This window comes from Manihot esculenta, chromosome 2 (assembly GCF_001659605.2).
Source record: "Manihot esculenta cultivar AM560-2 chromosome 2, M.esculenta_v8, whole genome shotgun sequence".
In the NCBI taxonomy this organism is placed as follows: domain Eukaryota; kingdom Viridiplantae; phylum Streptophyta; class Magnoliopsida; order Malpighiales; family Euphorbiaceae; genus Manihot; species Manihot esculenta.
The window spans coordinates 11,130,937-11,156,902 of NC_035162.2; the positions used below are offsets into that span (position 1 = coordinate 11,130,937).

At 32.1% G+C, this 25,966-nt stretch overlaps 3 protein-coding genes and 1 long non-coding RNA gene across 7 annotated transcripts; 3 read left to right on the forward strand and 1 right to left on the reverse strand.

Annotated features, from left to right (window-relative positions):
* The first annotated feature begins 1,684 nt into the window (after positions 1 to 1,684).
* On the forward strand, positions 1,685 to 4,320 carry LOC110604593 (uncharacterized protein At5g64816). The gene is made up of 2 exons (XM_021742834.2): positions 1,685 to 1,837; positions 3,795 to 4,320. Exon 2 carries the CDS (start codon positions 3,797 to 3,799, stop codon positions 4,178 to 4,180), a length of 384 nt encoding a protein of 127 aa, XP_021598526.1. The 5' UTR covers positions 1,685 to 1,837; positions 3,795 to 3,796; the 3' UTR covers positions 4,181 to 4,320.
* Positions 4,321 to 7,055: 2,735 nt separating this feature from the next.
* On the reverse strand, positions 7,056 to 8,534 carry LOC110610094. The gene has a single exon (XM_021749964.2). It carries the CDS (start codon positions 8,415 to 8,417, stop codon positions 7,353 to 7,355), a length of 1,065 nt encoding a protein of 354 aa, XP_021605656.1. The 5' UTR covers positions 8,418 to 8,534; the 3' UTR covers positions 7,056 to 7,352.
* Positions 8,535 to 10,827: 2,293 nt separating this feature from the next.
* On the forward strand, positions 10,828 to 15,886 carry LOC110609794 (MADS-box protein SVP). Of its 3 annotated transcripts, none has more exons than XM_021749599.2 (9): positions 10,828 to 11,029; positions 11,315 to 11,504; positions 14,201 to 14,279; positions 14,388 to 14,449; positions 14,543 to 14,642; positions 14,762 to 14,803; positions 14,962 to 15,003; positions 15,097 to 15,266; positions 15,379 to 15,886. In XM_021749599.2, exons 2-9 carry the CDS (start codon positions 11,323 to 11,325, stop codon positions 15,404 to 15,406), a joined length of 705 nt encoding a protein of 234 aa, XP_021605291.1. In that variant the 5' UTR covers positions 10,828 to 11,029; positions 11,315 to 11,322; the 3' UTR covers positions 15,407 to 15,886. The 3 variants fall into 3 exon arrangements, with proteins under 3 accessions (XP_021605291.1, XP_021605290.1, XP_043810434.1); XM_021749598.2 differs by having other exon boundaries at positions 15,462 to 15,886; XM_043954499.1 differs by having other exon boundaries at positions 10,829 to 11,029; positions 15,554 to 15,886.
* A 770-nt stretch (positions 15,887 to 16,656) lies between these two features.
* LOC110608718 lies at positions 16,657 to 24,000 on the forward strand. 2 transcript variants are annotated; one of them, XR_002486930.2, is made up of 3 exons: positions 16,657 to 16,869; positions 22,564 to 22,749; positions 23,551 to 24,000. It is a non-coding gene; the product is annotated as an uncharacterized LOC110608718 (long non-coding RNA). The 2 variants fall into 2 exon arrangements; XR_002486929.2 differs by lacking the exon at positions 16,657 to 16,869 and having other exon boundaries at positions 21,596 to 22,749.
* Positions 24,001 to 25,966: the final 1,966 nt, after the last annotated feature.

Consider the following 25,966-nt stretch of genomic DNA (forward strand, 5'->3'; position numbering starts at 1 on the left):
ATCACTCTATTATCCTATTTAATATTTTTATTATTTTTTAATTTATAATCTTTTTTCATTGATTAAAATAATTTAAATATTTTTATAGATGACTTCTTTAATTTATTTGACAAAATAATTTAAACTTTTTAAAAAATTTATATTTATATTTTAATTTTTTAATAGTTATTAAATAATTATCAAGATATTTAGAAAAATCATTGATTATATTTTTAATTAAAACATAATAAAAAATTAAACTGATGAATGACCGACTAGTTTAGAGAATAAAATAATTATGAAAAGATTATATTTTCATTTTTAAAATATTAAATATTAAAATATAAATATAAAATTGTAAAAATATTTAATTTATTTTATTTAATAAATAAAAAAATTAGAATATAAATGTATTGTTACAAAATTATTTAGATTATTTTTATTAAAATTTTAAAAATATAATTAATTGAAAATAATTAAAAAATAACATAAAATGACATATAATATTTTTAAATTATAACCAAAATTAATTTAGATTAACAAATTAAAATTTTAATTTAATTATTTAAAATTAAAAATTTAGGAATAAATATCAGTTGACTAAAATATTTAATTTATTTAAATTAATAAGCCTTTTATTTTTCTTAAATAAGTGTAAATTGAATTTTTTTAACAGTAAATAAGGAAATTATCTTATACATGTAGTTTAAAAATTAGCATTATATATATATATAATAAAATAATCAATTTATCAATAAACTTTAATTTATTAATATTAGAATTATAGCAACACTATGAACAGCCAACTACGAAAAATATTGATAATAATTAATTTAATTTTTAATATATAATTAACTCATATTCATCTAATTTATAAAAAAAATTCATCCAACTATAAAAAAATATAGAGAGTTAATATCACATTTACAGTTAATAAAAATGTTCAAGTTAGTATATATTTGGACTCATAGATTTAATCTAGTAGTAAATACATCTAAATAAATCTGAAAATAATCATATTATACTTCTCTCATGCTCAATTTTTATTTTAAAAAAAATTAGTATATATTCAATTTTCTCTTATATATTATCATAAATATTAATTTAAACTAATTTTACTAAAATATCAAAAACTTTTATTAATTTTTACTTCAAATTAAACAACCAGTAAGTTCAATTTCTTAAACTTTTAGTCTAAATTTATTGGTTTTTTTAATTTAGCGACTAAATTTACGTTAATTTAGTCTAAATATATTGAAATTTTTATATTTTTTTAATAAAATTTTAAAAATAAATTAAATTAACGTAAAATAAATATAAAAATAAAACAAAATATTAAGTAAAAAGGATTAAATGTTCAATTTCACTCAAATTGTAAATAATTTTTATTAATAGCATATTCTTGAAAGTTGAAACCAATATATTAAACTATTACATGACATATTCTATAAAAAAGCTTAACTTTGCAATATTAATTGGATTAGTTATTGAGGATGTTTGAAAAGAAAAATATTTAAAAAATTAAAATTGGAATGAATTTTAGAATGTTTTTATGAGTGAATATTTATTTTTTAACTTTTGATTTAAAATATATTTTTAATTTATAAATTAATTTTAAATAAAGTAAGCTTATTCTTTGATATATTAATTTTATTTTTTCAAACAATAATTAATAATGCGGATCATGGGCCTGAAGAACACAACCCATTTATAGATGCAGATCCAAAAATGACACTGTGCGCTGTGAGTTGCCTGGAGCTCACTCGTGAAGCGGTGCACAGTGCTTATTAGTTTACTCCGTCGAAACCTCTGCCGCTCTATAATCCCCCACATCCAAACCCTCCATGCAGGATTTCAGGTTAGTTTTCGCTCTATCTCTCTCTACCATTAGTTATTTTGCCTGCTTTTAGCTGAATTTTGGGGTTCAATTTGATGGTTAACTGGTTTAATACAGGGAGATTTCTGAGAATTACAATTTTCTGAATCCGTGTATTGCATTAAAAATTGCATATATTACTTGTTTTTTATTTTGTTTGGGCTACCATTGATCTACTCCTTGCATTGTGTCTGCGCTGTTAAGCTCTCTGGGATGCGTAGGGAGGGGAATATTCAAATAAAAGGGTTTATATTATGTTTTGGAAGAGGTTTATTCGGGAGGAAGTTGTTAACACAGGGAGTTTTTGGAGGTAAGATTTAAAATAATTACTTTGTTTGGGAGGAAGGTTATTTGAGGAGGTTCCCATTTACTTAACCTTACCTTACCTCCATTTACTTAGGGTTACTTTAAAAAACCTCCTTTCACCTCATTCAACGCATCCAAACACACTGTAAAAGTAACAAGAGGGTTTTTAAGTTTTTTAAAAAGCTTGTGATTATAAGAGACGATTTTCATGGTTTAAACTTGTGTTTCGAAGAGCTTGAGGTTTTTTCAAGTATGGTCTTTAGAGGTTTTATTAAAAAAAAATGGTGGGCTAGAAAGTCCTTAAAACCTCCAAATACCTTTAAAAAAAATTATGTTCCTTTCAATAAAAAATTATCAAGGTTTAGAAACCATAAAAAATTATATTTTATAAAACCTTACTTCCAAAAACTGTAAATTGCTGACTTGGGTAGGTTGGATATCTTTAGTTGACTTATCATTGTTGGGGGGAAACTTTTGGAAGTAAGATGGTTTTTAAAGACAGACTGTTAAACCTTTAGTGAATCAAGTTATATACTCATCAAGTGGAAGCTATCCTCGAAGAGACCAATTCTTATGTTTTCTTAAAATTTTATCTAATGGTGTCTGTGTATTTATGAAAGAACCTATTACAGAAGAAAACCATTTGTACTAAATTCTTCAGCGAGTTTAGTGAATGGAGGACCTCACAGCCAATAGCAGCTAGTTTTGAACTTTTTGCTGACAAGTTAACTTATTTATGGTGGTTATATTTGAAGTCTCATTCAACAATTGAATGCAAACATAAGGCCACTTCACCAAGGGATTTTTTTACCCGTGTTTATAAAGAAACACTACCCAGTCCGTGAGCTTTTAGCATAATTATAAGTGGATCCTTGTATTTTTATAATTACATTAATACATTTCTAACATTTTATTCCATCGACAATTTTGTCATTACTTCCCAACTGTCTGCTCGTATCTCCTCATTAGCCAAATCTTGAAGTTGAAGTTATCCCTTTCATTCTTTCCTTTTCCTCATTCTTCTTATCTCTCACAATCCTCTTCTTTGTCTCAATACTTTTCTCTTCTCTTTTTCTCCATTTCCTCTCAATTTTTTTCCTTGTTTGCACTTTCATTGCATTCCTTTGCATATAGGGTACCAACCTAAAATCCATTTGCGACAACCGGCCAGCTTCAAATTAGAAGTAAAACCCTTGTTTTCAGAGTACTCCAAGCTCTGTTTTTCTCTTTGCCTAGCCATCAAAAGTAAAATGTGCGAATTTTATATCCCTTTTTTCTTTCATCGAGTGAAAAAGATTTTCCTTTTTATCACTGATTTTTCGTTTTTTCATGTCTTATTCCTTGGTTCCAGTTAATATTTCTATCATCCACTTAGAAAAATTGGCCCCAATTACGCCCATCTTACATATTGAGATGTTCTAGCAATAGAAAAATGGATCACCGATGCAAAACCATTTTAAATTGAATGGAGTTACTAAGTAGTTGACAGAGTAAAAAGTTAGGGATGTAGGATATATTTATGAAAAACTAAAATTATGGATGGACTAGTCGCTAAAGACCTCCCAGTGACTTTTTTGTAATTCATCCTTTCTTTTTTGTTAACTAATTGCTGATCAAGAGCTTGTGTTAGCAGCTATGGTGGATCCATGGTGGTATCTATTAGGTGCTGCAATACCAGCTGTTGTTGCTGGGCAAGCCTTTAGGATGAAGAAAAAGAGAGCTGAAGAACAGAGGCTAAAGAGTGCCAGAGGACGTGAAAAAAGCTCTGATGAAATATTTGTTTGTGAGAGGGTGTGCACTTCAAAGAGGATGTTAAAGAAGGTTGGCGCGTTATCTAAAGACCCTATTCTTGATACTTGTGTCACTGTTTGTGGTGTTTCTGAGCTTGATGCTTGTGCTGATGCTTGTGCAAGAACTGTCTGTGTTAATCAACATCAAGTGCCCAACTGGAATGATGTCTGTCTACGTAGGTGCCAAAATGAGTGCCTTAGGCTATCCAATTCCTCTCTTACTTCTTAAGATTTATGAGGTTAATGGGCATTCACCAATTTAAAGAAGTTTCATGTATTTTACATTTTTTTTACTCCGTTGTTGATACTCTCATTGCAAATTCCTTGTCTGCCAGGGCTCTTTAATTCTTCTGCTGCTTTTGGTGTTCAGTATGATGTCTTTAATTTTTTCATTTGCATTGTAGATCCGGATAGGCTTTTGTTGTCCTCAAAAGTGTCTTTTTAATGTGCTTGCCTCTGAAGTTTGAATACCTTTTTAGTCTGCTCTAAGCGGTGCCCTGAATCAAAATTCGCTCCGTCGTCAAACACATTTGAAATGGAATTGGGTTGGATTCCGAATGTGGACAAATTCAAATGCTGTGTTCGAGTGGTATTCCAAACTTTGCACCCAGTTGGCCTGTGAACTTGTTTTCGTTTTAAAAGCTTCAATCGATGATATACAAAGGACTAACTTTTCCAGAGATGGCATTGCGAGTTCTATAAGTATTAGTCTGTTCAAATTTTCAATACAACATCCTCTCTAGACAATTCGGTAACTATATTGTTCCTGTATTGCCTGGCAGAGAGCAGAGCTGCAGAACATCATTGGATGTCAATAAGTGTTTGGATGAAAACCATATTAAGCGTACATAATCACTTACTGCTCTATAGCATATTTTTTTCACAAAAAGATATGGATAATTACTGCTGCTATATTTTATCCCAGCGGTCCATTTCTGTTGTTCTATACTCTGGATAAGAATTTGATTGTATTGAACAAGAATTTGAGTGTATTGAACAATCACTTTTTAAGGCGGTTGTTGCTAGCATTTATCTAATGTAGATAGTGATGTTGGGTTCCTCATTGGTAGATTATGGTGATTCTATTGAATACACTGGCAACTGACCTCACCTAATGGCTAATGATGAAAGGACTAATCGGCAAGCATTGGAGAACTATAATGCAGAGATACGGAGAGAAATACAGTTCTAGATATTTATAACTTAAGCCTAATTGGTTAGCCGTGCATAATATTGGGCGTTCGATTTCTGTGTATTAACAGGATCTTCCTTTAGAGGGGAATCTGCTTCCAAGGCTTGGTTGGTTCTGTTGTTGGGTTTATGTGGCTTTCCAGTATGTGGAGCAGTGCAAGCAAGGTTGGCCGTTGGTTCATTGTGTACTGTAGTGTATATGAATTATCTTGAGTACACTTAGCGTCGCCCTAGTCATTGCTTTGAAGGTTGATCATAAAGCTGACGAACTCGTCTCTTGCTCAGAAGAGCACGGTTCACGGTGGATTTGGAATGGGAGTTCATATCTTTTTTGACAATTGATAAACAGGGAAAATCAATTTTTTATTCCAATTCCGTACAATAGATGCAAATTACATCAGCTTAACTCATCTCCAGGTTACTGATGCATGTATATGCAAATTACAAATCATAATATAATAATCGACCTACACAGAGAGGATACTGCTGTCTCACAACGCGCATACAAAAATTAGTAGAAAATGCACTTAACTGGTGGTTTGAGTTTTTCCCTAATATTCATAAATCAAAGTTGCAGGGCTTGCAGACAATTCTTAATTTTTCCATTTAGCATAAAATTTTAATTTATTTAAATCCAGAAATCATTTTACTGTTAAATACTTAATCATATTATTAAAAAAAAGTTACCCATAAAAAATCAAAAATACTAGTACAACAGTTCTTCCTTCTCATTCCCTTCTTTTTCTTCTTATTTCCCAGCCATAGTAACTTGTGAGATTCAATTCCTCAACCTCTCCGTAGCTTTCGAATTCAACCGGGTCAGTAGCGAGTTGTACACCGTGTCAGCGTCACCACTACATGATTCACTAGTCACCCCAATTTTATTTGATTAATCCTAAACTCTTATCAGAAGTTCAATCTCTATTCCTCCAGAGGAACAATCTCGACCGCAAAGACAGCGAGAGGAACTGAACTCACGATGACAGCGAAACCAAGAAGATCAAAAGTTAGGTGCTTGGAGACCCGCTGGCGCTACAAATTCAACATTCTCAACAAGAAAGCCAATGGTGAAGAACGCTGCATGGACCCCGCACAATCCAGAAGGCAACTATATCACTGTTTCAAATTTCACAAGGATTTGTGCACTTACTTAGTGTTTAGTCGATGTTTTTTTTGCATGATTATCTCACAACTACGAAGAAAAATTAACAGGCTATTTATTTCCTGCATTACAAGACAGCTCACAGCTTGAGAACTGGTTACAGAACTCATCTTATTAAAAATTGCAAATTGGTATAAAGAATAAACGATAGCTGGAAGCCCTTGTTAAAAGAAACAAAAACTTGCAGGGGAGAATCTCAATAATAAATAAATAAGTATATATATATATATAATATCCTGTGATTTTTTTTATATATATTTTAAGATGAATTTAGTTACTGCATAGGATCAATTTATTATCAATTACGCATGCACCAACTTAGTGGTTTTACCCACTTCAACCTTACAAATCGTCGCCTAATGTATGTACTTGGAAAAACAAAAAAAATTATGCCCTTCATCAACCAATTAAGCTCAACTTTGTTAATTTCCTCATAACAGTCCTTGAGAATGTGCGGTAAATTTGAATATGCTTGTCTACTTAGCCATCTCCAAATTAATAATTATGCGAGTGAAAGATGTACCCTAAACAAATGGTGCACTTTCAAATGATTAGACTCAGCCTAGTTGATTTCTTATACCCTCTATTGGAAGATGGAGAGAATTAATCTCAAATTTGATTCCATCCGCTAATGCGGTAGAAGTTTTCATTTTTATGATGAAAGATACAGAAATGGAGTAGCAGCATTGATGTGCAGCCCATTTGGCCACCCTGTAACCAAAAAAGGGATGCTCATTTACAATGCCTTCAATTCAATCAAACACAATTCTCCAATTAACGGTGAGAACATGGTAAAATGACATTACAACACATGACCTTAAATTAACAAGTCATTCACCAGAAAAGGCATCTAAAATCTACAAACAACAATAATTAAGAAAAAAGAAAAGCAACAATAACAACTACAAGTCAAATACCTATGGACTTCCCAAATTGTGCAGCTGTGGAACCCTCTTCCTTGAGGGTTCTATATCTCTATGAACGCGGGGATAAAACATCCTCCACCTTCTCATCCGTCTCTTTTCATTGAATTGCAGTTCTTATCAGACTAAACACCTGGTAGGGGATATTTTCTTGGCCTTCCCCTCTTCCTTTTTAAAAATCCCGAGGCACTCCCAGCTGAAACATGCACATTTCCACCACCCCTTGCCATCCCTGTCCTAGCAGGTGCTGCACCTACACTCGCATTACCATTTTTATCACTCACTTGCTGCCCCGTGGCAAACACCAGCGGGGTATTTGCCGTGGAGGTGCCCCCGTTTTGGTCACCAACTTGCTGCCCCGTGGAGAAAATTGGCGGCATCCAGTTTGGGAACACTTGTCCCGACCCAGACCCAGTCCCAGTGTTTTTTCCTCCGCTCTCTGAACTCCCAAACGTAAAGCCCAAAGGGAAAAAACCCCAGCAGCAGTAATACGCGTCCCTCCCCGGTACCAAAGGCGGCAGCGAAGGTATCAACACCGCGTGAAACGCTCTCTGGCAATTTTGGCACCTCAAACAGCAATCCTGGTAAACCCGAGGATACTCGTATAAAATATAACAGTATGGACAAGCAGTCCAAAACGACGATAGCTTCATCTTCTGACTCCGATCCTCGGAGCTATTACTAATGCTGGTTTTAACACTCTCACCGGCATGTTTCTTCGCGGCCGGTCGCGGGCTCCTTCGAACAGGCAGTTTTTCTGAATTCGACAAATCAATCCTCGAGAACAAGTTCAACTCGTTGTCGTATAGTGATTTTTTAGCGGGATCCGACAGAACAGCCCAAGCGTCTGCGACGAGCTTAAACGCTTGATCTGCGAAGGGGAACTTGTTCTTGTCTGGATGGAGGAGCAATGCGAGCCGGCGGTACTGCTTCTTTAAGAGCTCCTGGTCGTCAGAGCGGCGGTCGATTTGCAAGATCGCGTACCAATCGTTGTGGTTGTTAATGCGTTTCTCGGCGGACAATAGAACGTCGGCCACGGCCAAGATCTGATCTGAGCCGTCGAGGAGAGACTCCGTTTCTTGGGCCAAAACGGCGAAGTCTCTTGTACCGTTGAAATCGCGGGACTGGAGGAGCTTCTCGGCGATTCCAAGCAAGCGTTCAGCTTCGGCTTTGTTGGAATTTTCGTTCATTTTGTTTTTGGTGGTTTTGATTTTGGAAATGAAAAATAATGATAATTCATGAAAACGATGGGTTGGTGGGCTTTGCTTCGGGTGCTCACTGCCCGCACGCCATCTTTTGCTGCTCCTCTTAATTGGGTTTTTATTTTGTCCTAAAATGGCCTCTTGCTTTTTGAGGCATACGCGTTGGCATGGGGTATTTTGGTTAATTTATGGCTAAAAAGTCTTATTTGCCCCGGCACAGATAAATATCAAATTTTATTTTTTTAATCTATGTGTGAGTTAAGATATACTAGTAACATTTGACTTTACTTAGATTTATATATATATTTTTAAAATAGATTTAATATTTTCAACGTAATTATATAGTTTAGTGTTAAATTTGATTTTTTTTTACTTTTTAATTTGTTATTATAGACTTTTCTTTTATATAAAAATGTACATGAATAAAAAATTCGTAACAATTAAATTATTCAACTACAAATTTGATTTAAATTAATAATATTTAAACTCATTTTAAATGTACTTAAAAATTAATTTTAAATTCAATTATTATTATCAAAATAAAATTTAAATCTATTTAGCTTTATATATTTTAATTAATAATTTATATAAAAAATAATTTTTATTTAAAAATTTTATTTTTTTTAAATAATTTTAATATTTAAATAAAAATATATAAAAATATTTTTTAATATACGTTGAAAAATCATCTAATTCCTTTTTTATAAGTAATTTTCTTTTTCTAAGATAATAATTTATTGATTAAATGGCAATTTATTGGTTAATTTCTTAGTATGGATTTTTAATATATTAAAAAATAAAATTTATTAATTTCAATAATACATTTAGTAAATTTATGGATTTTAACTATATTAATAATATTTTTTAAACTATTAAAAAATAGATAGCCGTGACTCCTTTAAATGGATGGATTTTTTTTTACTTATATATATAATTTATTAGATATAAGTTTAGTTAAGTTTTTATATTTTTTTAAGGATTAAATTCAAGGATCTTATTAAAATTTTGGATCATGTAGCTGTGCAGTTAGGGTAGAGCATAAATTGGTTTGAATCGAAAAATTAAATCGAATTGATCAATTTCAGTTTAATGGTTCGGTTAATTGGAGTATTCAGTTCGGTCCGATTAGTATTTTTCAGCTTATTCGATTTTTTATTTGGTTCGGTTTAAACGTGTTAAATAACTGACAAACTAAATAATCGATTTTATACATATTTTTATTATGTGAAACACTGGTTTTATACATATTTTTAAATTTATATGGATTTATATGAATATTGTAAGTACTATCATTATTTATTCAGATAATATTTATTGGTAAATTTATGTAAAATATTTATTAAATTATTTTATTAAAATTAGAAATAAAAAATTAAAAAAATTATAGATTTCGGTTTGAAATAATCAAACCGAACTGAACCGATTTTTATCAGTTCGATTATATTTTTATAATCAATTTTTTCAATTTTTAATATTTTTACAATTCAATTTTTGATTTTTTCAATTCGATTCGATTCGATTCAGAATTAAACCGACCGATTGCACAATCTTACCAGCTGTTGAGAATCAATTGGGTTCACAAGTGGGGTACGGCGAGTTATCCGTTTTATTTAGGGTTGGTTTTTTATGGATCTATTTGTTTATGGGGCAAGGTTCTTATATTGCTTACGTTTGGACTCTAACCCTTCTCTTGTATTTAAGCCCATTGAGTTTTGTATCCCTAATTCTTTAAATGAACATTTTCTATATGGCAATATATTAAAAGTTTTTATATGTCATTTGATATTTTTAATTTTTTTTATTAAAGTTAAGTGTCAAAATTTATATAGATTCTGATTAAGCAAGTGTTGTAATTTCAATTTGTTATATATATATATATACTCTGAATTTTATTAAAATTCACATGTATTTAATTTATTTATTAAACTAAATAGGTCAACTGATATTTTTTTAATAAAATAATTAAAAATTGATTTTATAAAAAATAAAAATATTTTGATATAATAACTTTAAAAGAAAAACAAACTAATAAAACTTTTAAAACCTTAAATAGGTTGTAATAATTCTCCCCGATAATAATCTAGTGGTTTCAGAAGCCAATTTGTCGCGACAAAATGGGAGAGAAGCAAAGAGAAATTAATAAATATCGAATGGGCTGACAGTTGATTTTTTTTTTTTTTTTCAGGCCGAAGACAGTTGAGTTGAGGGCTTCTGTAACTTGGTAATGGCGGCACTCGGCTATCTTTCAATCTTTGTACGGAAAACGATGGTCCACATAAAAAGGAAATAAAATTATTAAACTAAAAAAATATAGTTAATTAAGATTAAATAAATAATATCCAAACTGAGCTTCTCTTTTTACTCTTATATTCTTTTTTAACTCTTAAAGGAAAATGAAAACGCGATGAAAAGAATTCTGTTTAGCTATAAAAGGGAATGCAACCTTTCCTTTCTTGAACACACTGCCTTCTAAGGAACTCTCTCTCTTTCTCTCTGCTCCCTTCTCTTACACGGTGAAGGTCCTATTTTCTCTAATCGGCTAGCTTTAGTTGAACCCTAACTCAAGCCAAAGTTCCTCAAACGGACCCAGAGCTAGCTAGGTGCGTATATGATCACAAACCCAAGAATCCATTTCTTGTGGTTGCATGTTCAAGAGCTGAGATTTGGTGCCTCTTTCACCTTTTTAGGGGTTTCTTTTGCTTGGATCTGAACTGGGTGTTTCTCTTAGCTAGGGTTTCTGTGAAGTCTTGTCTTGAATTTGCATAACCCCACCCCTTTCTGCTCTATTTCTTTCCTATTTTATTAGTTTCTGTCTTGGTTTCTTTGTTGTACGGACAATGACGGATGTTTATGTATGTTTTCTTTTTTTCCTTTTTGTTTTGAAGGGAGGAGGATGGCTAGAGAGAAGATCAAGATCAAGAAGATTGACAACATCACAGCCAGGCAAGTGACCTTCTCAAAGAGGAGACGAGGGCTTTTTAAGAAAGCTGAAGAGCTTTCTGTTCTTTGCGATGCTGAGGTTGCTCTCATCATTTTCTCTGCTACTGGCAAGCTCTTCGAGTATTGCAGCTCCAGGTGCTTCTCTTTGACCTTTTTAATGCCATAGATCTCTTCATATATCATCAATGTATGCACTTCACTTCCTGTTTGTGTCTGAAAGAGTTATGCTAATAATTAATGGAAAAACTAGGAAATCTCTTTTGTTGAAATTCCTAATGATTTTCCATGGACCAGAAACCTGGTATATAAATCTCCCAACACTCATTATAGCATATGGAGAGAGAGAGAAAGACCAAACCCCTCACAGTTGAATTTTGCAATCTTAATTTGGAACTATATATATATTTATTTATTATTCACGGGTCTTCCAGAATTTGGAAGAATGATTCATTTTCTATATACCCAGAAAAAGATAAAAGAAAAGTTGTACGTGTTTATATTGCTTGTCTTTTGGGCGAAATCATCTCCTTCCCCAAGTGTACCTTCGTCTGCATATGATACATGTAGAGGTTTTGCCTGTCTACTCGTTTTGGAAAAATGAACCAGAAAAAACTGTACTATTATTAATTAACTTTTCTTGAACTTCCCTTAATTAATTCTTGTTCTCAACCATTGTATAACATTTTTAAACAAGCCTAATCAAGTGCAGTGATCAAAAGCTCATCAGCAACCAATATTAATGTATGATTTTTCTCTTCTTCAACGTCATAGTATGCAAGTTGATGTGACTTGAGTTTGTGGAAATGTGAAGTTATTAAGGGTAGCTAGGCTCTGATTAAGCAGTTCTTGAGAGAGATCATCTCTCATTCTCTCTCACTATATAGTATTAATTAGTTATGAGATGACGCAGTGGTTTGTGAGTAGTGAGTCTTGTCTCTCAACATGGTAACAACTGATAAGATCATTTGAATTAGGCAGATGGAAGAAGCTAATTAATATTCTGCAATAGGTTTCTAAACTATTGATATATTATAATCATTTTGATTAATATTTTTGATAAATCTTCTTATACTCTCAAATGAAAAATTTTATAAAAATTCAATTCAATTAATTTTTTTTTTATAAAATTCTGTTTTAAAATAATAAAAAAATGTAAATTATATATGGAGATAAAATCATGAATAATTTTACAAGAATTCGTTTGAATTCTTTTCTTGCAAAATCATTACTTTTCACCCTTCCTTAAAACAGAATGATTGCTGCGGTGCTGCCATTCTTTGGTGCTTCAAATATATATTTCCTTCCACATGAAATAATAGAATGTGAAAATGTTCCCCTTTGTTGTTTTCTGCATATACATATATATAAAATACGTGAGAGCATTAACATTTTCAGAGTGAATTGAGCAGTCAACGTCCGTCAAAACAAAGAAAGAAAGAATAGGGTTTAATTTATGGGTCACATGATATGCTCTTTTTTTTTCTCATCAAAATAATTTATATTTTTCTTCCAACATATTACTTTCATTCCATAAATTTTATTCATTTTATTTTCTCATACATATTAAAAAATTTAATTTTTTTATTAATTTTTAATTATATCCATCTTAAATATATTAAATTTTATTAAATATTAAAATATATTTTAAGAAGTTTATTAAAAATAAAATAAAATTAAATAGAATTATAACAGTCAATTTATATATTACTATAGTCTAAACGAGGGAAGTAGACATTAATTTATAAAAAAAAAAGATAAAATGAATAAAAATTATGAAATAGAAAAAGTATACAATAAATTATTTAATATAACTTCTAAATCCCCTTTCTTACTAACCTTTCTTTGCATTTCTGTTTTAAAAAGAAAAAAAAAACTTACTTTATATGATGGGATCGTACCTTGAAAAAGGATCAAGTTGGCCGTTGCGAACAGGACTGAAAATTACTTAATTAAACGACCAAGGGCAAGAGTGGGTTAATTACATAACTTGCTAATGACCATATCATTTTTATAACAAATTTAAAATGGAAATATATGCTAGTGCAATTTTCTCTCTTAAAATAAATGAATTAAAAAATGACTTAATTCATAAAAATAACTTTAAATAGTAATAGTGATATAAATTTGGTAAGTATTACTAATACAGTAATTGTAAAATCAAATTTTCAAATTTTTATTAGTGGCAAGTTGGCAATGATAAGGGAAGGGATAGTCAACTATCTCCTGTTGCTAAGAGATAACTTCAATAATCCTTCTATATATCTTTTAAGGATAACTCCTCAAAGTTATACTCATCTTATACTCTTCATAGTTATAAAACCAAAATTCCCACATCCCATAACAAATGGAATATATTTCTATATTACTAATCAAGCTAAAACTTAGGGTTTCTTACTTTTACAGTAACTTAAACCTAATTTTCTAAATTAAATATAAGTTCTATAAAATTAAAATTAAATTCAGAAATTGTGATAATTATTGAGATGATATGTAAGCTTCCTTCATAAATAATTATATTGAATAATTTCTTTTTATAATGAATGATTATAATAAATCAATGATTGTACTCACAAGTTTAACATGGTGGTAAGTGTATTTGAATAAATCTGATAGGTTTCAGGTTTGCTCTCCCAATTTTCAATTAAAAGAAAAAATAAATAAATCAATGATTATATTAAATAATTTTTTTGAAGACATGAAATAATCCAAAATTATGTGTTTAATCGTGTGTATGTCATTTTGCATTGAAACTTACTCTCTCCAGAGATGTATATGTCTTAAAATTAGTATTAAAAGCATGTATTTTAATGGTTTTATTACTACTCGTGAAGTACAAAGGATGTAATTGCGAGGTATAATCTGCATTCTAATAACCTGGACAAACTTGAACGACCTTCACTTGAATTGGAGGTAATTCTATCTTCTTTTTTATTATTATCACCGATTAATTACCAGCTTAATACAGAACTTTCCTTTATTGTAATTGGAAATGACGTTCCTCTTTTACTATAATTATAGCTAGAGAATAGTCATCGTGCCCATTTAAACAAGGAGATTGCTGAAAAGACACAACAACTAAGGTAGTGTACATAAGAAATGTTTGATATTGATCAGTTTTGATTGCGTAAAGCAGTACATATAGAGTAATTAAGATGCTGTTCATTTAATAACAGGCAGATGATGGGTGAGAATCTGCAAGGATTAGACATTGAAGAATTGCAGCAATTGGAAAAATTGCTTGAAGCAGGACTTAGCCGTGTGCTTGAAACTAAGGTTATTTCGTATCATCATTAACTCTACATTTATTTTTATAGAGCCTTTACTTACAAACTTGAATTTTTAATTAAATAATTTATAGAGGTTTTTTTTTTTTCTTCCTTGGTTCTTTTCAGGGAGATAAGATGATGAATGAGATCTTAATGCTTGAAAAGAAGGTTAGAATACACAACAGGTCATTCTGTGTATACTATTAATTTAAGAAAGGAGTTAACATCTTCAACTTTTCGTAACTGTTTAGAGTTGATAAGCTAGACAAAATGCTGAGGTTTAGAGATGATTAAAATCATAGTTTTTTCTTCAAAAAACAATGCAGGGAGCTCAATTACTAGAAGAGAATAAACAGCTAAAAGAGAAGGTAATGCAATTGAGAGGTATTATAATGAAGTTGTAGTTGATCAGTGAGAAGAGATGATATGATATGAGGAGAATGAATTTGTTGATTGTTCAGATGATGAGAATTCTGAGCAAGGGAAAAGGGCCGGCGCTTTTGGAATGGGATGGGGGGATCCACCAGGAAGAAGGCATGTCATCGGAATCTGCCACCAACTTCTGCAGCTACCCTACTGGCCCTCCTCTTCCTCTTGCTGATGATAGCTACTATACTTCTCTCAAATTAGGGTAACCCTACAGCCTTGTTATGTTATTTTCTTTTATCTGATTGATATATATGTTTTGGTTTATTTTTCATAGATTTCTGAATCTTGTTTCTTCTTTTTTCCAAATTTTATAGTCTAGGATGTTGTAGAATTATAGTATGAATCTAAAATACAATTCATCCAAGCTAAACTGGATTATGGAACTGGTCCTTAATAGCAAACATGGAAGCAAGAGCAACAAATTTTCCTTGAACTTTTCATTGAAGCGTGCGGCGATATATCTTTTGCTTTCTGTAAACTGTTTTGCGGGCTGCCCTTTTGAAGATGGTGGGAAGACAAGGTAGATTTTCCCAAGGAATAAAGCCAGGTCCTTATCATTTGAAGATAGATATGCTTCAATATATATATGTATGTATGTATGTATACATGAGTTGTCGTGTTATGATTGTAGTTGTCTCCTCCTCTACATTGGGTATGTTCTGTGTAGGAACTAAAAAGTTGCAGACCTAGCTTGTGTAATTATATTAGAGTTGGGACTTTCAGTTAGGTCCTCAACTAACTGTTACTGGTTCTTCGGCTGAAACCCAGAGTTTCGACCTTAGCTTCTATTAATATATATTTTTTATTGGTTATTATTTCTAAGATTAATGCTACTGAAAATTTGCTTCCTTTAATTTCTTTGTTTTTAATTAACACATTTGAAAATAGATGAGTTTGTTAATTGAGTGTATATCTCATTTTATAAATATTTAAATATCATTTCTTTTAGAAATGGTCAAATTTTATTTATATTTGGTTTGATGTTAGATTATTCTTTGGAAAAAAAAGATTATTCAATGAAATATTTTTCAGAAGATTTGCAAATTCCAGCTATTTCATTTTATGAATTTCATGTCAAGCGATATAGAAGAGCTAACTAATATAGTAGAAGATATTAGGCAAAAAAAAAAAGATAGTATCTCACAATATTAATTTTTTTTTTCATACAAAATCAATTTAAATAAATTTTTCAGGATGGTATTATTTTTCTTTTACGGCGAAAGTTATAAAAAGAAAAAAAAAGAATTTATAGCGTTCTTTATGGACAATCCGAGTTTATTAAAATCATGATTGAATCTGAAATACAGTAAATCTAAGCCAGCTCTTCTTCTTTTTTTTTTTTTTAAAGATAAAATTCATTTAATTAAAGTGACCCGAGGCTTTACCAACGGGCCAGACTCACCAATAGTCCCACTCTTAAGTTTTTCTATAAATTATCATATAATAAATAATAATTATTATAATATTTTATTTAAGCACAACATTTATACTTAATATTGCATTTATATGGTGTATTTTTAGATAGCTTTAAGATATTTTCGCGTCAGTATCAGACGACGAATAATAACATGGCATTGCCAAAACGAGAAACTGAAGAATTGGATTGTTAACGTAAGAAAACACAAGTTTAAATCTAATCTAGCTTAATTAACTTTCTGGGAAAATATTATCACTCTGACAGTGACTGCTGCAAATATAAAAGCTACTCTGTTTTCATTCTTTTTCTTCAGATCATCTCGTTAATCTGTCAAGTCACATTCCACCAACTCTGTTGCGAACCCAAGTTCCCATTTCTCAGCGATAAGGTAAGTGCCTAAGTTGCTGGTCTTCTGTCTATTGTGATTTTGATTCGATCATTGGCTTGGTTATTTTGTTTATTAAAATGGGACTTTTAGTTCGTTGCAGAATTTTAAATGAAATTCAGAACAATGCAATAAAAAATAACCTTTGAAACTAATGGGTTTCTGCTCCATTTGGGGAAAAAAATCTGGAGTATTAACTGATCAAACTGCAGGTTTGGACTTTTTGGGTACTTAGGGTTTTCAATGTTTTGGTGGATCACTTACTCCAGAAAACGAGTTATGTTGTTCGTGGGTTCTTATCAAGGAAGATTATTTGCTGCTTATTATACATTAGAGAAGGGTTTTTTTTTTGTCTTTTTTTCGTTTTCTTTTCTTCTGATGGGAGTTGGTGCTTGGGAAGCCTTAACGATAAGCTCACGTGGTCCGGAGGATCATAGAAAGCATAAAATTGGAGATTTTAAGGGGGAAAAAGAGAAAAGAAAGGATCTCTGAAAAGATTGGTATTGTTGTTTTTCTTATAAAGGGACTTATTTGCTTTTGAAACTAGATCGTTGTAAACAAAACGAGATGGTGAAAGCTGTTCAAGTAGCAAAAGTCATGATAGTTATGATGGTGGGGAAACAGTTGCAGCTGTGCAATTGAACGGGATGCTCAAGCTTGGGGAAGTAATTTGAGTCAAGCTTTCTGATGGCTCCTGGTGGGCTGCAGTGGTCGGCCGCATAAAATGTTTAAGAAAAACTTTATCTGTAGCCGTTTGATAGAAGAAAACCTTTGGAATGTTTACTATTTATTGGTTTGGCAGGTTGTTGAGGGCAATGTCGGTGGAAGCAGGAAAGCTGGTAATAGATTAATGGGCGATGTTTGTGCTCGGCTGTATGGAAGCTATGAATAGTTGGTGCCTTCTCCCATTTCACAGTGATATTCTGATATTCAGCGAATAGGATTTATAATAGTTGTGTAAACTCATCATGAGAGGAGGATGTTCTTCTCTTTTTATTTCTTTTCCTTTGTCTGCTAGCGGCGCGTAACGATCTTTCTGCTATAATGCCACCTGTTTCTGTTGCGCAGGTCCATACATACAAAGGCGTCAGACGCCATTTCCAAGTCAGACGGCCATTTAATTCTTTCCGGCATGCGTGCGGACAGAGCTGCAAAGTGATTAGACCCGTTGTTTTTCCTCCTGACACCCCATTGGGCTGAGCTTCTTCCTGATGGACCTGAACTCATGAGCGACCCGGTCCGCTCCTTGGATCTGGATAAGGGCTGAAGGCGTTGGACTGATCTTGCCAGGAAAGTTTCATGGGTTTTGGGTTAGGACTGCCTTCATGGGCCCGGCCTCCTCTTAGGACATGTGAAGTCCGGCGGTCACCGCACAGTATTTTCTTTTCTTTTTCATGATTTTGAGTGAGACTCAAGCTCATGACCTCGTAGACCTGGAAAACGACTTAAATGCTGATGACTACGGGGCTCTATATGCTCGAGTATTAGAAGCTCAAATAAGGAGAGCTAGGCTTGAGTCCAATGAGAGCTTAATATGCAGCTCTAAACCCCATATTACTTTAGGGCCTCTCCAGACAAACCACGCTAGGCATGAGCGAGTCTAAAGGATCCTAGTTCCAAGTACCCATTAACCTTCGTGAAAAAGTAGATTTCACGATATTCGAGATTATGTTTAAGTGACGCTGAATAGAATTAAATAATCGTTTGACGAGAGAGAAGAATGTTTTACACCCATAAATATTGTCAGCGTAAATATGGCAGAAAAGTATGGGTACAGGCGGTTACACGTCACAAAAAAGACAAAAAATAAAAAGAATAAAGGGATCAAAAAAGGAATGGAAATCAAGTTTACAAAAATACACTCTAAATATAAACTCATTATTGTAGGGGTGAGCAATATTTGGTTTAAATCGAAGAAACCGATCAAACCAAATTAATTTAGAAATTTAGTTCGGTTTTTTATTAATTTCGGTTCAGTTTGATTTTTAATTTAAAAAATTTCAATTATTTCGATTCGGTTCGGTTTTTATCAGAAAAAATCAAAAAAACTGAACCGAATCGATTAGTGATAATAGTATATTATTTTTAATAATATAGAGATATTAGATTATAATCAAAATTAAAATATTTCATTTAAATTTTAAAATACTAAAAATAAGGTGTAAAAAATAAAAAAAAAATTATTAAAAATTCAAACCGATCAAATTGAACTGAATTAGACCGATTCGATTCGGTTTGATTTCTAATAAAAATTGATTCGATTTTTATAAATATCAAAATTCAGTTCGGTTCGATTTTGAACTGAACCGACTGAATGCTCACCTCTACATTCTTGGATCTCAGACATGGATTGACGCCGTCTGTGAAAACGAAAGAGACCTTATCATCACCGGAGTTCTCATTCCTATTCACCCATTGAGATCTACATGGCAAATTACGGCGAAAACTATACATGAATCACCCTTAACGACCTGAGCTCGACTCAGAAAAGTCCGTTGTTCTCATTTTCTAGCCCAACAGCACCAGTAAACCAGCCATCCGTGTTACTAAATCCCTCACCAAGTTCAATTGGAACCATGCCCCGAACTTCCCTGTCTGACCAAGAACTTCAAAATACGGCCCTCTAGTTACAAAATATTGTTCATTGGCTAAGCCAAATGTTACAATAAAGAGGGCTTAGTACTCCATTGACCCAAACCACCCACAACAGAAGGGCTCAATCTCAACGAGCCCCAACCCACATTGAACTACCAAATCATCTAACAAAGCAGCAGGAGGATAGAAGAAGGAGATGGGGAAGCAAGTCGGAAAAACGAACCAGCAGCCCGAGTAAGGGGCAGGATAGCAAGGGAGCTCATTGAAAATGACGGAGCAGAAAGCTACTCTTCTGAACCTACAGAGAGATTAGGAAATGAAGAGCTGGAAAAAAGTTATCGCCTGGAAAAGAGGCCTAGAAAGGAAGACACTGACATAGATCAGAAGCTAGAAAGATTGAAAGAGTAGTTGTTGATGGAGCTGGGGGCCCAAGACAACAGTGAGAGACTAAGACTCGGTTAAAGGAATAAGGGGAACTCGATAGCCATGGAAGGCAAGATGAAAGTAGCCCTCACCTTGAGAGAGCTTCCTTTGTCGTAGACTTATTATGCTGTATTCCCGGTGGTGAAGCTGTCCCCGTGCTACAATGCTATTCTGGAAAGGCCGATACTGTACGATTTTGAAGTCATGATAAGCATTCGGTATCCCACCATGAAATTCTCAATCGATAGAGGGGTCTGAATTGTTTGGAGAAGGTAGGAAGAAGCCAAAGTTGTGTACTTGGCCACGGTACAGAAACAATATGCCCAGTTGGAGGAATTAAATCCTGAAGTTATGGAGATTAGAAATGAAAAGGAGGAGGCCAGGACAGATACCAGTTTATAAGTTAGAGACCTTCCCATTGTTCGAAGAGGAAAGCGACAAGGTCTTCAGCATAAACTTGAGCCTAGAAGGAAGACAAAAAGAAGCTACAATAGCCTTAATCTGGGGGCATATCTCAAACTTTACCCGGAAGCCCTCGGATATACCGTGAATCAAGCCCGAGGTGATGACCCATAAACTCAATGTCTTCTCTGATGCATACCCGACAGGGAAACACTGTTGTCTCGGGTCCCGGTTCCATCAACGGCTACTCTTACAATCTTTCCAGTTTCTGATTTACATCAGTATCTTTCTTTCTAGACTTCTTTTCTCGGCGGTAACTTCTTTCCAGCTCTTCACTTCCTGATCCCTCTGCGGGTTCAAAAGAGTAGCTCTCTACTCCGTCATTTTTAATGAGCTCCCTTGCTATTCTGTCCCTTACGTAGACTGCTGGTTCGTTTCTTCAACTTGTTTTCTCATCTTTTTCTTCTATCCTCCTGTTGCTTTGTTAGGGGATTTGGTAGTTCAATGTGGCTTAGAGCTCGTTGAAGTTGAACTCTTTTGCTGTGAGTGGTCTGATCAATAGAGTATTGAGCCCTCTTTGTTGTAACATCTGGCTTAGCTTGGAGGGCCATGTTTTAAAGTTCTTGATCAGACAAAGAGTAATACGAGCAAGAAAATAATACGGTGTTTCAAAAATTTAAAATGGAAAACTCCAAATCATGACAATTTAAGTTACTATCGCTCAATTCAAGGCTTACGAGATGAGAACTATATTTGGAAAGTATGAGAGAATAAGGAAACAAGCCACTCTTTTCAATACATGTGAACGCGTAACACAATTTCAGATCGTATAATGCATGTATGGCCAAATTGCATTTAGGCCAATTTTATTATTTTGGTATTTTATTATTTTGTGGGATTTTTTTAAAATTAATTTGGCCTATATTAGAAGCCAAATTCGTGCAGCCCATTTAGGAAGGAGATTTCTCCAAGATAATTTAGGAAAATGATCTTTAATGTAATCCTATATTGTAATTAAACCTTCCTACAATAGAATTAGGGTTTGAAGGCTATAAAAACACCCTTAAGGTAGCAGCCACAAGGGACGAATGAATAAAGATGATTTTATGAACAATATTTAGTTCTTCTCTATTATTTGGCAATTTATCAAGGTTTAACCTTGTGGCATTCTAATATGGATCTCCTCCATGCTTAGTTAACTTATCAAGAATTTCTTGTGGCGTTCTCAAAATTGGAATCGCTTGATTATCTATGTTTCTAATCATATTGGTTGGTGAGGGGTGTAGTAGAGCAACATTCGCTTGATTATCTATGTTTCTAATGACATTGGTTGGTTAGGGGTGTGGTAGAGCAACGTTCGCTTGATTATCTATATTTCTAATCACATTGTTGGTTAGGGGTATAGTAGAGCAACCTTCTGGAAGATATCTTTATCTTGTTTTTTATCAAATTGTGTGACGGGGTTTTTGATCACATGTTGATCCTGGATTCTGCATCAGGAAGGTTCAGGGTATGGTTCCGGTTGAGCTTGATGAGGAGTTTAATAACGCAGATGGTTGGTTTACTAGTGTTGTTGGGTTAGAAATTGAGAAGAACAGTCTTTCCTGAGTCGAGCTCAAGTTATTGAGAGTGATTCCTATATAGTTTTCGTCGTAGTTTGATATGTGGATCTCAGTGAGTGAATAAAAATGAAAACTCTGGTGACGATGAGATTTTCTTCATTTCTACAGACGGTACCAATTGATGTTTGAGATCCAGTAATAGGTCTAGACCTAGAGTGTATTTTGGTAAATTTGGTTTACATTCTTCTCTTGTTTCTTTTTCTTTTTTTCTTTTTTTTTTTGTGACAGGTAACCGCCATCCTATATTCGTATTTTTCTGCCATATTCACACTGGCCGTACGTACGGGCGTACGGTGTACTTCTTTTTCGTAGACGGTCATTTAATTCTATCTGGTGCCACTTGAATGCAATTCCGAGTACCGCAGTGTCTGCTTTTCTGCAAATGTTAATGGGTACTTGGGACTAGAATCCATCGGCCGGCTCATGCCCAGCCCAATCTATCCAGATAGGCCCTAAATCAGTATGGGATTTAGAGTTGCGTATTGGGCCCTCATTGGACTCAAGCGTAGCATGTATGCGGATCCTGTATTCTGAGTTTGATTTACAACTATTTGTGCCTGTTATATGTGTTAGATTAAACATATTACGGTTTCAACAGATTTTGATTATCAACTTGATTTCCTCTATATCTTTGAACCCTTGGACACTTGAGCAGAACAATGGCTGTTATCAAGAAATATTTAGGAAAGCTCTGGAGCAGGTAACATTTATTGAAGCTGTACTTGGACAAATAAGGATACATATACATTATAATTTGGGTTTGCCCTATAATTGGAATGACCATAGAATCTTTCTTCGTCAAAATCTGGGGGAGTAAAGCTGAAAGTAGCCAAATCTAAAGGTTAGCCATTTTGCATCCAATTTTCCTTCTTACATGGGCTTGTCTCTTTTATGTTTTTTCCTTGCTGCATTTTGCTGTATATAGCATACATGAAAAAATTTGGCATGAATCCTGATCAAGGTCTTATATTTCATGCATAATGTCTGCATTACTGAAGAACAACGTTTTCTCTGTCATTGTTGATGGTTATTTTTAGTGAGAAAGATTTAAGTAGCCTATCCCAAACGAATTGAGGACTGAAGCTTAGTTGAATTGAGTTAATTTCAAGATGATAGATTTGTTGGAATCCTGTTAATTTGAATGCCTTCTATAAGATTTGAAATGAAAGAGTTTATAGTTTAAATTACTTGCTCTCTCAACTTAGCTCCAGTTCTATTGGGTTGGCGATATGAATCATTTTCCTATTATTCTACTCAGTTTAAAGCTGCATTTTAAGAAAGGGCCAAAACCAAGTCTTTGTTCACCACTTATCTCCACGTCATCCTTGGTCTACACTTATCTTCACATCATACTATTTCATCTTGCCCCATCATTTATTACTATGCATAATATAGAGGCAAAACACATGACAATCTATTACAAAGCTTTACGTCCTGCTTTGTATTGAAATATTAGCCAGTTAATTTGCAAAAACATTATTGAAAGTTTGACTATTTAATTTGGAAGTTGTTCTGATATGTTGATTTTTATTCATCAACTGGGGCTGGATGATGTGGTTTTTGGACATGGAAGTTGTTTCTTATCTCATTAAATTTGCTACGTTGGAGATTCCTTATGGAATTTACACATTGCTCATCCCAGATATAAATGACACACAGCATGTTGTCTTATAAATGTGTTGAAGATGTAATGAGTACGGCACACAGGCGTGATGGAGTGAAAAGGAAACTAAAATTAAACAGCCCAAACACCAAAGAGAACTCAAAAAGAAAATCATGTAAGCAAGATAGAGTGAGAAAAAGTGAAGAGCATGAAAAGATACAGAGGAGACTTGACCAAAATAAGCAAAAGGTGGGAAGGAAAAGCATGAAGCAAATAGCCGAAGAACTGCAGAGTCGTCTGGAAGATCTCAAGAACTGAGCGCACGAAGAACCAAAGTCATGCAAAATCTCGGTATTCATCCTGGATTATAGTAAAAGATGTTTTGCAAATAAAGGAATGTGAACTTTGAAACTTTAAGGTTTACCCATTTGTTTGATGAAAATATTTTTAAGTATTTTTTGACATTCGCAATACAAAAATTATATTTAATAAATAGGTCACTAAAATTGGCACAATATGTATATAATTTTTATCAAAAACAATGAATATAATCGTTATTGCTTGTCTAATGCCGCAAGCAGGCAGGAGGAGTTGAATAAAAGAGAGGCATATGGTCCAATGACCTCGTAAGATTAAATAATTTGTCGTATACTTGGCTTTCGATCATTCGTTCAAATTTTAAATTTCAGCTTTCTCCACTCAATCAAGATCCCATAATTAATTAATTTCAAGTGCATTTTTTAAAAAATAATGAATTTACTTACTCTATATTCCATTAACGAATATAAATTAATAACAATTTCATATAATTTTCTTACTTCATCTGTCTCACAAAAATATTATTACTTATTTTTTAAAAACATTTATTTTTACTTCTACTTTCTACATAATGAGAAAATATAAATAATGTAAAGTGGTGCGTTAAATTCTCAAGATTGCGTGTATTTGGACACTAGGGGTTCAGCTTTTAGGAGAAGGAGAAGCAAGACCATCTGTAAGTTTTCACTTGATCTTCACCTTCTATCTCTTCTATTATTTGCTTGTTTGCTGCTTTTTATTTTTCCCGACATTGTAGAGAATTAGATGAGAGAGAGATTTGCAGTTCAGTTCTTGAGGTTAGTCTCACACCTATGCATGCACTGGAATGAGATGATAAGAGATATTGGAATACGAAAATGCCAAAGGGTTTGGTTTTATGCAGCGAAGGAAAGAAATTGAAATATTTTTTAATATAGTAATTAAAAAATATTCTTTTTAAAGGTTTCTGAATGGTTTCTAGGCTCACTGAAGAAAATTATATCTTTTTAATTTTTTTTTATATTTGTCATGATACTTAAAAATATTGTAAAAAATTAACTACTTTTAACAAATGACACTCTCATTTAAAAAATAAAAAGTATTTTTATATTTTGATAATTTAATAATATAATTAGTATAATCTTTTTACATATAAATTTTATTAATATTTTTTAACACAGTAATTAAACTATAGAAAATATAGACGACATTCTTAAAAAATAATTTTATTGAAGTTTTAAAATATACTAGTATAATAATAATAAGGGTTAATATTGTAGTTACATTTTGTAATTTTTTTATCAATTAAAATTTGTTTTTTTAGAAATTATTTTAATTATATTCTATTGTTAGTTATGCAGTTAATTTTTTAACGACCACGGCAATATCACATCACACCATATTAATAAAATTTAAGATTAATTATCAAAATATCATATATTTTAATTTTATTATAATTCTCCTACACTTTTAATTTTTATTAATTAAACTTTGTACCTTTAATATTTGACTAAATACACCATATCCTTATTTGTATAATCGAAAACTTATTATATTATCGACTTATTCTTTTTTACTATTAAATATATTTAAAAATTATAATTTATATTATTATTTAATTATTTTTTAATTTTTATCGATAATTTTATAATAATAATTTTTTAAAATTTTTTTAATTAAAATTATTATCAATCAATTTTTCTTAAATCTATTTAATATATTTACTATTTTTCTTAAATCTATTTAAAATGATTACTATTTAGCATTATTTTTAAAAATATCATTAAAAAATAATTTTATTAAATATATTAATTATAAAATATTAAAAAATAATTTAAAATAATATTTAATATAATTTTAAAAATAATAAAATAATTTTTCAGATTATTTTTTTAATTTTTTTTTCAATTCTTAAATATAATACTAATTCACCACTTTTTTTTCTAAATTACAATAATATTTAGAATAGAGTTAAAAAAATTTAATAATATATAGATTAAGTATTTCACCATCTAATTTTATTTAGTTAAATGATTAAAAAAATATATAATTTATCTAAAATTATAAATTCAATTTTCATTTCTCCGTCTTCTAAAAAAATATTAATAAAATAAATAATTATAAAAAAATCATATATTTTTAATTTTATTATAATTTT